This window comes from Porites lutea, chromosome 11, assembly GCF_958299795.1.
Source record: "Porites lutea chromosome 11, jaPorLute2.1, whole genome shotgun sequence".
NCBI lineage: Eukaryota > Metazoa > Cnidaria > Anthozoa > Scleractinia > Poritidae > Porites > Porites lutea.
In genome coordinates this window covers 12,651,287-12,665,086 of record NC_133211.1, presented here as the reverse complement: position 1 = coordinate 12,665,086, position 13,800 = coordinate 12,651,287, and the positions used below count along the sequence as shown (strand labels likewise).

Here is a 13,800-nt window from a genome sequence, read left to right as displayed (position 1 = left end):
CTTGGTTTACTGGTCGTTGCAAAATCTCAAAGATGCTGGACAAACTCTGCCACTTATCTTCGGCCGCCAGGCTGGTTAGTTGCAAGTCGTTTTCTGATATCGAAGATGGAGTCCAACTTTGGCTAATCCGATAGCTTTAGTAAATGATTCTACGATGGAAGCTTTAGTTTACATCAACCTTTGAGCTTAGATATAGATTTTAAGTTCTTTTTATAAACTAACAGAGTCAAATAAATACAACCAGGAGCCCAAGGGCTCCGATACAAACACTTCCGAATCGGTAATTATCATAATATTATATCCCATACAGAGCATTATCAAGGCAGGAAGTATTTGCGCAAATGAATACAATGCCTTTTTTAAATAACAGGCTTCGTAATACTGCTCAGAGACTTCTGTAAATGAATTAACTTTTAACTGTCTTTGATTCAGAGAGAGCGCGCAGTCAGAAGATTTTATGAGGTTTCTTAGCTTCTCAACTCTACAGGCCAAAAGTTTGTAGACCTGAAATTCAAACTGTCTGGAACTGATTAACGAAACTGCTCGAAAAGAGCCCCATATGAGGATGTGTACCTAACATCCTTTACCTTTCTTCATGGGAAATGAAAGAGGCAGAACGCTATAGGATTCTTCAATCCCGTAATCCCGACCACAAGTTTCGTACAATCCCGTAATCCCGAGGGTTATTTTTGGCATTAGTCCAACCTCGGGCTCATACTTTTGATCCAGAGCTTCAATTAAGGGAAATCCCGGATCCCGAAAAACCTATTGGGGACCCTTTAAGCTAGGCTCTACCCCTCCCTTTATCACCTGTGTTTAACTTAACACTTACTTTTATATTTTTCGTGCCTTTAACGCTTTGTGTTCCATGTTCTAACTACAAAAATTTAGAAGTAACATTTGAGGATTTCATCCTAAACCTTTAAAATTTAAACGCAATAGACCAACATAACAAACACCACTACCTGAAAGTATTTGGTGCTTCACAGATACAAGAACGAATGTGATAACAATAAATACTGCATAAGAATAAAATCAAATATAAACAGCAGATATGCTTTGAAAGGAGTTCATGGTCCACATTAATATGTGCAAATAGAAATCAGTAATCAGGGAAAAAATTCTAGGTTTTACTGGAGTTCAGTGTTGCTGCCGCAGCGAAGCTCTACCAAATGACATGAAACGTCGTTAGGGTAGGTAACTCAAGAAGTGAGCAACATTGGAAGACAGGATATTACTTCATGTAGGGCAATACGTGCTGAGTCATGTGTTGAGTCCAGTCACTCAACACGTGACTCCAGATGTGTGACGTATTTGAGAGCAGGAAGAATTTTTTATAATTTGCTTCGTTCCTGGATGACTGGAATTTGACGACATTCCTTCCACCAAGAAACTCGCTCTAGGTTCCCGGGGTTCTGCATAATCGCTTCGTATAAGTTCTCGTGAGCCTGGGAAAAGCAACAAGTGATACATTTAACCTAAAGACAACGATCGAAAAAACAGCAGCTCCACCTATTCGACGAGGTGCAAAATGTAGTTTTTGCGACGTTATTTTTGTTGGATTGCGTTCTCTCTCTCTTTTTAAATTTTCTGTTTGATAGCACTTTTGCCGGTTGGTGCCGCAAAAACACCTCTGTGTTGTGCACAATACTAATACAACAAAGTTATACTTTCAAGTAGTTATACAAAAGTTGTAACAGTGTTACAACTGTCGGATCCAATCAGGAACGGTTTTAGTTGATATATGACATTGCATAGAGTACGCTTAACGGCCTCCAAAAGCCGCGGCAAAGACAAAAAGCAGACGTAATCAGTGAGCCACAATGAATGTCAAGTGTAAATTATGACTAAACATTCAAGCTCTCGATCGTAATGAGCGACAACTGGGGTATTAAGGTCTGCAGGAAATATTCATTCCTTATCACATCACTAACCGCGCGTTAAAAATTGAAATTAAAAAAAATTACCCGACTCGCACAGTAAGTCGGATACACTCTACCCTGGGTACCAGAGGTTTTTTCTCGCGTGCGACGGGCAGCTTCGTTTCGTCGGCCGAAGGCCGAAGACACGAGCGACTTGACTGAAACCGGAAACCGCGCATGAAAAGCCTCTGGTACCCAGGGTAGATACACTCGGTCTATAGCTGTAAAGTTAGCTTACCTTTCCATTACTATGACCGATCGGTGAATTAAGGACAAAATCAGGAGGAGCTAAAGCGTCTACTAGAGCTACTGCCTCGCCTTTCAACTAACAAAAGAAAAAACAACCGTACATGATAACATTAAGATCCTGTGACCTGCGCCTGCTTCTCTTGCAAATGGGTAAAACACATCACATGGTAACCAAGGGTACGGCTACATTTACACGTGGGCTCATTGGTCGCCCGATTTTGATAAATCGATAGTCTAAGAAGGCGAATAATAAATAAGTCTTCCTTATAACAATAACTGTAATTAGTATTCACCAAATCAGTAGATAGCGATTTTCGCGCGTTCTGATTGGCTCTCGTAACTCGGAATATCCTTGGAAATTCACTGTTTTGGGACGGGATTCAAAATGGCTCCTCGTTTCGCGACAGTTTCGAAAGATAAAATTTTAGCGGTGAATGAAGCAGCTGCACCAACAAATACCAAGAAAGAAACAACATTTGGCTTGTCGGCGTTTACTGGTCGGTAGAAAAAAATTTTCTTTCTGAATTTGCCACAAAAACATAAAAAAATTATCCCTGAAACACTGTCAACTGCAACGCAAACAAACTCTAACTAAGTGACGTCTTTTCTTTACAAAAAGTTTCTTTTTGATATTTATCCCACTGATTTGGTAAATACTAAAACAACTATCCCCCTCAGGGTCGGTTCATAGCGCTAGAAATATACCTCGACGCTTCGCGTCTCTGTATAACCACCACTATTCACCTTCCCTACTAGAGCCAAAAGATAGTTGTATACTATAACTTTAATGATGTTGTAAAATTAAAAGAAAGTAGTAAAAAACTATTTTGTGGTACCCAAAAGTCCTCACTACAGGGGTTTTCTGGTGGGAACGCGATCGGGTCGTTCACTCCTTCCTCCACTTCGTTCTTTCAGCCTTATTCCCACTCTCCTGATCGCAATTGAAGTCTCCCTAATCATTCTTTGTTTCAAAATCAACGATGACCACTATGCAGTGAAAAAGACTGTTCAAAGCTTGCTCTCCCAAAAATGCGCCTAGGAAAATAGCCCGGAAAAATCTAGTGAAACTGAAGTAACGTTAGACGTACTCCTCTTCAGAAATCTTGGCGTGAATAGCACAGCCCTATTTGGCGACGCTGGGATTGCTGGCATCGCAGTATTGCTAATTCAACTTATAATATTTCGTAAGTGGTTGCAGCTTGACGTTGTATTGGGTTGGGAATGATCGAGATACCTACCTCGAAACAAAGTGACAGGATACTTCCTCTTACAATCCTGGCATCATTTACTGACCTACAGAATCCACCTTCAAACAAACAACTTTGCAATTAAACCCAAAATGCTTAGGAAACAGGAGTGGCAAGTTTTAATAGCGTGGGTTGCATTTAGTGACCCTATTTAAGCCACCATAACATATGAAAAAACTCCATTAGCCTCGGTTATAACTCAGTTTGTGTTGTAAGTTACAGCGTGACTTAGGATCCGAATGGAAAAAGACTTGAGTTTAGTGTACGACCTTCAAACATTTCTTTTAGTAAGGGGCATATCCTTTTTATTCCAAAAGTCCATAAAAGTCACAACTGACCAAAATTGCCAAATTTCATATTGTAAAATGCTAAAAAAATACTACCAAAGAGGTTTTAGTGAGTTTACGCAACAGGACGGAAGAACGAAGAGGACGGCAAAACGCTTATGGGTGACAAACGTGACAGGCCTATTACGTATGTGTTTTGTGGTGATCTTCACTTAAGTTAATGTTTTCTGGTCTTTTGCAAAAAGACCTGTTTATAAAGGAGGGTGAATTACGTTCGGCGGAAATGTTTTTCAAACAAAATTATTATCACGTTTGTCACACAAGGTTTGCCGTCTTCTTTCCTCGTCCATCCTGTTGCGTAAGTGCGTAAGCTCACTTTTATTTGAATGATCAAACCGCAGGATTTTGTCCACAGCCTCAAAAGTTGCAGCTACCTTACAAGGCTGCCCTCATTCACTCTGAGAGTCGAAGGGACATACTGAACAGAACCTAAATTCTCCCGACAATAGGACAGTTTCATCAAACAATTAGGTCAAATTTATTACTGCTCATGAGAAATACCAATACCATCAGGGTGAGATTAATCCTACGATGCACCAGAGTCCCATTTGCAGGGAGGTGAGAGAGAGGGGGCATTGCCTCTATACCAGGGTTCTTTCCGAGGAAGGCCTGATACGTAAAACAACAAGACTGGGTTTTATTCAGTCAGCAGTCACCACTTGTAATAAACTGACCTTGATATAGAGTGGTGAGATGTGTCTCCAACGACCACAAACCGTACAAGGAACATAGCTTAAGAAGAACTGGTTTCAGTGCTTGGGGAGTCTCATCTTCATTGAAAATTGCTTCTTTGAATCTCTGTAAAACTGCGCACTGAAAATATACAATTGAGAAAGCTATGGAATGGATACTTAGTCTGCTACAAGATCGATATGCGTTTTTGTGAAAAGTAGAAACTTGGCCAAAATTCTACCACAACAGAGGGGTTTTTGCATACCGTTGAAATGATTCTACAACAGTTATCTTTTCCAACTCAAAGTGTGGTTGAAAAATGTAGGTGTAGATTCTGGCAATGCGGGTCTTTTTAATGCGAATAATATAATATCACCATTAAAAAGACCTCCATGGGTCGAGCACAACAAGCTTAGGCCTCAATCCAAAAACCTTCGGGTCAACTGATAAGCTTAACAAGGATAACAGAAGAATCTGATTTTGACGTGAAAAGAGAGAGGAAGAGGGGTGGGGCACTCAGTTAAAGGATTCCCTTACCTCAATGTAAGCAAGTGCTAATGATCTGCAGTAAAACACCTGACTGTCATTCCTGGCAGTAAAAGGGTCCTGAAAAGCACAGAAAATATTGATTATCAACACCTTGACAAATGCATAGGAGCCTTATAGCTGAGTTGAAAAAATGGCTGTTTAAAGCAGGTTTCAGTTAGACATCACTGCGACAAAACTTATTTTGCTACTGCTTCAATTATGCATTGCAGGACGGTGTGACAAAGATTTGTGCCACTTTCTAAATAAATCGTACCCAAGTCCAAACCAACTTTATGTCAACCACAAATCCACATGGAAGTGGGACCCATCCCTCGGAATACCTAGTAATGTACAAACCCTACAACTATTTCCTGTGGAAAATGTTAGATTTATACCTTGTGCGATCTAATGCAATTCAGCAGTTTACAAAAAACTGAGTGCAACAGGTCAGGTCATTAAATAAAATAATATAGCCTGCATGGCAGGAGCCGGCTAGATTTTTGGTTAGTTTTACGGAGCGTGGGAGGGCTTGTGTTTGAGCATCCTCAGTTTCTCCCTTCACCCTAAAAAAACCTGTGCCTTCCACGCAGGGTATAGTTGACACATTCCACATAACTTTCTTTTTCAGACCATGCAGGATTTGCCTTGAGATTTCATCTAATCAACACTATGCAGAGCAGAGGGGTTCAAAAATCACCAGTACCTTTCCATTTGTCAACTGTTGTCTAAGCCTGGCAGCACTCTCTTTTAACAGATAGCACACAAGCCACTGGAAAGCTCCCACTAAAACTAAAGAGTAACAACAACATGGTCTAGTAAATTACTACATAATTATAAATTCAGTAGGAATGGTTATCTAAACATGAAATCATACGATTTAGGCACTAAATGTTGTTCGGCTCTGTATCTAGTAATCACAGACCGTGCGAATGGTGTTTCCTTTTTAGGTTGTTCGAGATGCTTGCTAAGGAATGTTTTCCCAAGTCTCTGTTGAAGTTTAGAAGAGACTACCACTGCTAGGATGCTAGTATCGCACAGGAACCCAATACTCACAGGAATATTAAACCTAACAACACTTTCATCAGAAGGTCACACCCTGAAATATCACTTTCTAACTTGGGTTTCCTGTGGTAAAAGACTTGTCATAGATACCTTTCAAAGTACAAAGTGGTCTCAAAGTTAGTCATTAAAAAGCCCTTGCACTGTTATGAAATACTTTCTTTTGAATTAGATCTGACACTGGTCAAACACATGTCCTATATATACTTTTTTTTTTTCTACACAGAGATAAAAGCAGCAATGTACTTACAGTCAGGGTCTCTGCATTCCTGCTCTGTCTTTGCATGAAATTTGTTTGACATGATTTGTTCGATGTTATCAAGAAAGTCCGCTGAATGAAGTGGACAGGATATTGTTGCTCCTGTTTGGAAAATAATAACAGAAACATTTCTGCCAGCTCTTGCATTACTACTACTAGACAGCTTTCATTGAAATTGTTCCTTCTTTAACGATAAATTCCTTTTAATAAACTTATAACCATAAATCCCTTTTGTACAACACACTTAGTATTATTGCCTAGGCAACTACCCGGTCACTGCAGTGGTTACACCATTTGAATACAGTGTCTGTCAACCAAGTTAAGAGTTAGGTGTAACTTGCCAGCACTGTGGGAGATGGGGCTGAGATATTTCAAGTCATACCCAGGACAAGTTATTTGCAAGGAAAAAGCAGTATAATCGCTTTGTCAGCTTTACAAGGTGTGTACTCTTTTATGGACAAAAAATTTTTCAAGGGCTTTCAATGACACAATTCTTAGTTTTTAAGACCTCAGTGCACATTAATTCAAACTTAAGATATCAGACATTCATTTTTATTTAGTTTTACTATTTTGTACACGTGTTGCTACTAATCTGCCAGTAACATTTACTGTTAAATTACAAGCCACTTAAGAATACCATCTGAGCTAACTCTGATGCAGTGAAGAGAGGAGAAAAGGACAGAAAAGTTTTTAAAGAGTTCAGAATTAAGAAAATCAACACTGACACAGAGAGGAAAGAATACCTTTTTCTTTGGCTTCTAAGAGAGACAGCAAATAGTTGCTGGTTTGCCCCAAAAGCATGTTGTTGTCTCCTTCATATGTGCAGTTTGGATCATTATCATCTCTTAATTCACCAAACCTATTAACTGTGGAAAAAATGGAACTTTTATAGCATACAAAAAATCTTCCCTATTCTTCTAGCACTGTACAAAATTAATAATTTATTAAGAGAAACCATCAGCAATCATTCAAGTGTTCTATGGAATGTCAAAGTACAACATGAACACAACGTTTTGTTCTGTGGCAATAATACAAATTCAATAAAGCAACAACAACCACAAAAAACATATGACCAAAGTCAACGTCATAGAAAATAAACTTTTAATAAGTATAATTAACAGTATATTTTACTGTATTTAATCATTTTTGATAATTACTATATTTTAAAAACATTATCTACGTCTCACCAGAGGGTAATAAGCAAAGCTAGTCACAGTCTTAAGTAATGGTAAAATGTGTTACTAAAACAACAGTTGTGTCTTACTTGCAAGGTAACCATGGCCTCCGCAAGCCTCTCGACATTCTTGAATAGCACTCTGGGCCATCCAACCTGCCAGAGGTTTGCTTGCTGACGACAGGGCATGGATTTCTCTTCCCAAAGCAGCCTGATGCACAGAAATAATAATAATAATAATATTTACAGTGTAAATTATTTTTTTAGCCACTTATCTTTTACAGTTAGGCCAGGTCAAGCATGAAAAATGAATCCGTTACAGTCATCAAGACCATCCCTTAAAAGATGCAAAACTGAACGCTTTAAACAAAGCTTTTTTCTGGCGATGTGCCTTTATGCTGATGGCATGTAATTTAGGAACTTATGGGAATTTAATGTATAACTTAATATATATTTCTAATTTCTAGTTTTTTATCTAATTTATTGTCTTATATCTTCTCATAATTGTAAGGCCCAGTCCATTTTGAACTATATGTAATTAGTCAAAACTAATTTTTTTGATTGATATCTATATCTTTGGAAAATAATTTCGCAATTCACTTATTTCTAAGTGCGACGATTTTATTAATAAACCAGACTTATTATTATTATTATTAAATTCAAATCTGCATTCCACATGCATAATGAGCAGTGACTTTTTGGCTTCAATTCCTTGGTAACAGTGAACAAAATTCTTCACCCCAGTAATGGTGAAATTTATGGAAAAGAACCTTGATATTCATTACAGCAAACATAGTTTGGCTCTTCATTATATTGAGGTTCTACTGTAGAAGGAAAAATCTTTGAATGGATAAAAATAAGCTCTGCAGACATTTCTTTCATATTCAAGAAAACTGAGCTGTCGCAAATTTCTGAACTACCTCGTATGTCAATTCATTGCTCATTGTGAATGTAGAAAAGCAGAGATGAATCTGAAATCTACAACTAATAGCGGGCTCACCTTTCAAATAATAAATTTATTAAAGGAATCTTGGAGGGTACCCTTCCTTGACCTGGCTCAACTGTAGTTATTTTTTATGGTTAATAAAATAACAATAAGAATAATAAATTATTCATAAATTTTATCATTTTCTTACCTGAGCCTCACCTTTTTCTCCCATCATTGTGCCAATTTCCATTTCCACAAAGTTCAAAAAGAAAGTCCTTGCAAAGTAGGCCAGAGCATAAGTTGCAGCTAGCTTAGGAATAAGTCGCCATTGCTGATAAGAAAAGAAATAAAAATCAGGTACTATGAAAAGTGAAGAGGAGAAATTTTTTTTTCAGTTACAGTAAGTTGGAGTCAAATAAATATGCATATTCATAACTGCTGTAAACTGAATTGTTCAGGAAAGATCGTTCAATCCATTTGAAGTTAAACAGTTTTATAAGTAGAGAAACTAGGACTTCAACTCAGGAATGACCCAAAGGAAACCTTTCATGTACTATACATCTGAGATATTCACAGTTGGGAGGGGAGGAATTAGATGCAATAAAGAATTTGTCTTGCAAATCAATCCTTTCAGTCCTGACAAGAATCTCATCAATTATTCGTGGAGTGTCATTGCTCAATTAAACACAATGGGAATAAAGAATACATTTACAATCACCAATTAAGGCTTCTGAGACAAAATTGTACATTTGAATACGTAGTGCAGGCTATGGAGAATATGCATGTTGATATATTTAGTACCCAAGGACTGGAACCTCATTTGATGCCAATTCCATACAGGCACAGGTACTAATTAGCCACCTGAAGTACAGTACTGCTCAAAAGTAAGTTACCAGTTGCATCTCGTTTCCTGCCTGATGAGAATCGTGTCGCGTGCTACATAATTCTCATAGCACAGGAGGAGAATTGCAAAATGCGAGAATGATTGAAGTGGCAATTTTTGGTATAAATTAGTGACAACATGTCCAGCGAGAAACCAACCTGCATTTGGTATTCCAAGACTGGAATCTCATCTTTTCCAGGTGGACCAAACTGCCTTCTTACAGCAGAGTACCTAAAAATAACAACAAATAAAACATACATGTACTTCTCCCTAATATGTTAATTGTCCATACTGTAAGGCCCCATTTAGGCGAGAGGAAATTTTTCTGGCTTCATAACATTGAGGTTATTTGGTTTTTCATGGATTTACACAAATCAGTACTATTATTACAACAACATCATTAAGGTAAAAAGTATCCCCTTCAGATTCCAAATTCAAAATCCTCACACATGCAACCAATATTAAAACCTGGACATTTTTATTTGAGATTTTGTGCAGCACAAAGAATCTGGTACCAAATTTACTGAATTTGTGGCAAATCTGGCAACATCTTCTACAGTGTAAACTGTTTTTTTTTTTTGTTAAATTAGGGTGCATCCAAGCAATTATGGTGCATCCAAACAAGTTCTGTAACTTACAAATACATACCAAGAAAGAAAGAGATAAAAATGGTTAGACAGACCGAGACTGAAAAAGAACAGTTTACTTAGTCGACATTTTGGCTTTGTGAAACTCAGTAGCTTAAAGCGTTTCCCTGAAATGTATTTGAAAATAGCCATGAAGTTGTCATCTTTGCTCTATACAAAGAAGACTTTGCTTTACTTGAATATACTGGGCTATTTATGCTACGCCTCTGTGTGTACACTGACCTCAACAGCCAGAGTTCAAATCATGGCCACATTTTTACTGATCAAACAAATTGATTACATAGTTGCATTCATTGCTATATTGCTATACCTTATTGCAATGGGTATACAGGATCGCAGATTGACAACACTCATACTGGTAATCCCTACTCGACCACCAGATAGTGCACCTAGAGAGGCACCAAATCTCTTGTTTGGGTCTTTGTAAGGTGTCACATACTTTCCTGCTGGTGTGACATCAGCTGTCCTATTCAGTAAGTTCTCCCGTGGAATTCGAACAAGGTTGAATGACACAAAACTGACAAAAGAAAAGAAATAATTATATGGTATTATGCTCCTAAATCACCCCTAAACTTATCGGTCTCTATGATCCCCCTCAGACGCACTGCTAATAACCACATTGTTATGGTAACAGTGCAACTTGGCTCTCCCCATAATAACACTAATGCAAAAAAAAGTGGTAGTGTGATCACTCCAGTAAAAACAAGAACAGGGTCTGAAATATATTTTAAAACTCTCCCTTTCTTTCCAAATGTAAAATACTGGCTGGGTGTCTAGTGATTATGCTCATAATGCCTAACTAAGGAGGTTGCTTCTTGTAAGAAGAAACTCGGGTTAAATCTAACTCCGGGTTAAGCAATAATCGACCTTTGAACAACTGGGCCCTGATTTTTATTTCTGTAACCTCCAAGGGAAAAGGAAACTGGTTCATACATTGTATTATTGAGAGGTTTACAAAGTAAGGCTAAAATGATGTACTATGTTTTAGTGCTATGGGAAGTAAGTTTTGATTTAAATTAGAAGGGATTGGAAAAATCAGAACTGTACTGTGCCACATGCTAACCCATTATCCAGGCCATTCTGACCAAGTTTTTCTCCTAGATCTCCCACAGTCACACCAGGCATTGGTGAGAGATCGGCGGTGCTACGGACTTGAACCACAAAAGAGTGAAGACCGTGGCATTTTCGATCATGGGTGTAAAGCTGAGCATAGACAACAGCATGGGTGGCTGTGTTTCCCAGATTTCCAACCCAACATTTTGTTGCTTCGAAGTTGGGTGTATGTAAAACAAACTCCTGTTGACAAACAAAAACAAACAAATAAAAAATTAAGGGATTGTTTTCCCTCTAACCATTCTACATATTTGCTGGAGTGATGTAATTGGCTCTTTGATTTCTTAGTTTCTGAGCTTTTTGAAATCATCAAGAAAATACATTGGACCAGTTAACCTATTACCCCTCCTCCCACCCTCCCACCCTTGCCCCCAAAATATGCGAAGGAATAAGAATGACTATTTTTGTTTTGTGTGTCACATTTTGCATATGGCTGAGTTTTCATACTTACTTGTGTTGAAGGGTCATAGGTTGCTGTGGTTTGAACTCCTTTTGTGTTACTTCCATGGGTTAATTCAGTCAGTGCAAAACAACCAAAGATCTGCAGGTCAATTTATTAAAAAACGTATTTGTCAAAAATTATGTGACATATTAAATAAATTAATAAATTATTACTATGAATGTACCTGTTGAGTAAAAAACTGCCTCTAAATACTATCAACATTGTAGGTCATGGTCAAAATGGTTTCAACCTAGGTTGTTTCTAGCCCTAATTATTCATGGCTTCAATGATTTTAACATTGAAGATATGAGCTATTTGTAGCTACTCTAAAATTCAAGTTAAAATAAAGGTTATGTATGTATTGAACCATACGTATTCAAATTCAAAGTAGACAGACTGCAAATTATAGTAGTTGCTAAAAAATATATCTACGTGTCCCAACTGTTCATCAGTAGGATGTCCAAACTGCGTGCATTATTGGTTTCAGCTCCATTAAATGAATAGTAATGATCGTGAATAGTAATTATAAGGGTTGGGAAACAAAGGAAAGTGAGAGTCAAACTAGGCTGCAACAATTTTCACTAAATTTCATTTTGATTTTCAACATCAATTATACTGAAAAGTTTAAATTATGAATACCTTTTGCCTTGCAGCTTTCTCCCCAAGGTCTTGGATGTGTTCATGTGTACTTGATGTTTTTATCAGACGACCAAACATCTACAAGGAGATTTAAGGAAATGATATAACTTATTGTAGAAAAAGAGGCCTAGAAGAAATGTTTCCACCGAGACAAAAATGAAAATAGAGCTATCTGAAAGCTGAAAGTTAGATTTCAGGCCATTTGCCTGACTATTTGGAATGACAGTTAAAAGAAAAATTTGCAGTCAGAAATTGTCATTCATTTTTCCATTTTAGCCATTCTCAAGTAACAGAAAATTCTAGGTAATATTTTTATTTTGCTTCTCCAAACAGATATTTTACAGAAAACAGTCATTGGGTGTCCCTGAAAGATGATTTCTTAACATGCTTACAGGCTGATTGACAGGTTAGCCTGCATTGGAGGCATTTTCTTAGGGTGTACAAATGTTTCTGCTTGCACGACCACCACATTGACCCATTGGTGAGTTGGAGAAATTCAAAAAGGGCTAGGGGGTGGGGCCTTCTTTTTTCACCCTAACACCTGCCCCAAGGGTTGCTATTTCTCCCCGGGGGTACTCCCTTGTATAAGCTATATAGGTATGTGCCACCCCATCGGATAGGGTTTTTGTGCCGTTTTTGTCTGAAAACGGGTATACACTTTGCCATTTTGGTCAGGAATCGGGTATGGTTTTTGGGGAATTACGGGAGACGAGTATGAATGTATTTATCGTTCCAATACCAAATGAGTAAGAAAGAAAGAGAAATACGCAAATACAAAATAGAATTCATAAATTTGTTTGTTTGCCCTCTCAGTAATGATAGCATAACTTCTGCCTAAAGGCCAGGTCTGAAAATGGGTATGGTGGGTATGGATATAAGAGGTCTGGTCTGAAAACGGGTGCAGAAAATGACATTTTTTGTCTGAAATTGGGTCAGGATTTGGAGAACCGGGCGGTACACCCCCACCAAGAATTCCCAGGAGTACCCTCCCCCCCCCCACCACCACCCCCAGGCTATTATTATTTTCTACTCTCCTTAATCCAATCAACGATGGTAACTACAGGCTTGACCAATTTCTCACTCACCGTTCTGTTCAGTAAATATTTGGCAGACAAACTCCAATCAAAAGACCCTATCGCATCGGTGAACGCCTGAACAAAGAAAGGATTAGCCATTACATCATCATCAGTGACAAAGTTGTACTCAGCCAACTTGGTACATCTCTTCATAGTGAGTCTACGGCGTTCACCAAAGGACAGTTTGCTATCGTTTGCTCTATCAAAGAGTGGATCCTTTGCCAATGTGTTCCAGATATTATTTTTAAATTCAACGACATCCTCTCCACCCTCTACAAACACTTTCATCTCAAACCAGTCGAAAGACGCCTGCCTTCTGTAGCTGTCTAGAGGTCCCGAAGCAAAACCTTTTTTCATGTTTTCGATACAAATATCTACTTGTTCCTGAGGTAATTTGCTGTTCAGAGCTAATTCAGACATTCCTGTCCACTAATATCTACGAAACAATACCCGGAGTTTAACTGCACAGACACCTCCGTTCTTGTGTGAGCAGTGAGCAACAAAAAACCCTCATGTCACAGGATGCTTATGACATGACCCGGCACGAATTCTGGGAAGGTCGCTAAAAAAAACGAAGAGGGAGGTAGAAAGGTGCTGTTCAAAAATTATCAGATA

General features: G+C 38.2%; 1 protein-coding gene across 1 annotated transcript; it reads right to left on the bottom strand.

Annotated features, from left to right (window-relative positions):
• Positions 1-1,081: 1,081 nt before the first annotated feature.
• LOC140951636 (peroxisomal acyl-coenzyme A oxidase 3-like) lies at positions 1,082-13,687 on the bottom strand. The gene is made up of 16 exons (XM_073400934.1): positions 13,195-13,687; positions 12,110-12,187; positions 11,480-11,569; positions 10,979-11,211; positions 10,226-10,432; positions 9,427-9,499; positions 8,594-8,716; positions 7,548-7,668; positions 7,027-7,149; positions 6,275-6,385; positions 5,669-5,754; positions 4,975-5,043; positions 4,440-4,578; positions 3,410-3,477; positions 2,161-2,247; positions 1,082-1,448 (listed from the first exon to the last, which is right to left on the bottom strand). Exons 1-16 carry the CDS (start codon positions 13,603-13,605, stop codon positions 1,335-1,337), a joined length of 2,133 nt encoding a protein of 710 aa, XP_073257035.1. The 5' UTR covers positions 13,606-13,687; the 3' UTR covers positions 1,082-1,334.
• Between the last annotated feature and the right edge of the window lie 113 nt (positions 13,688-13,800).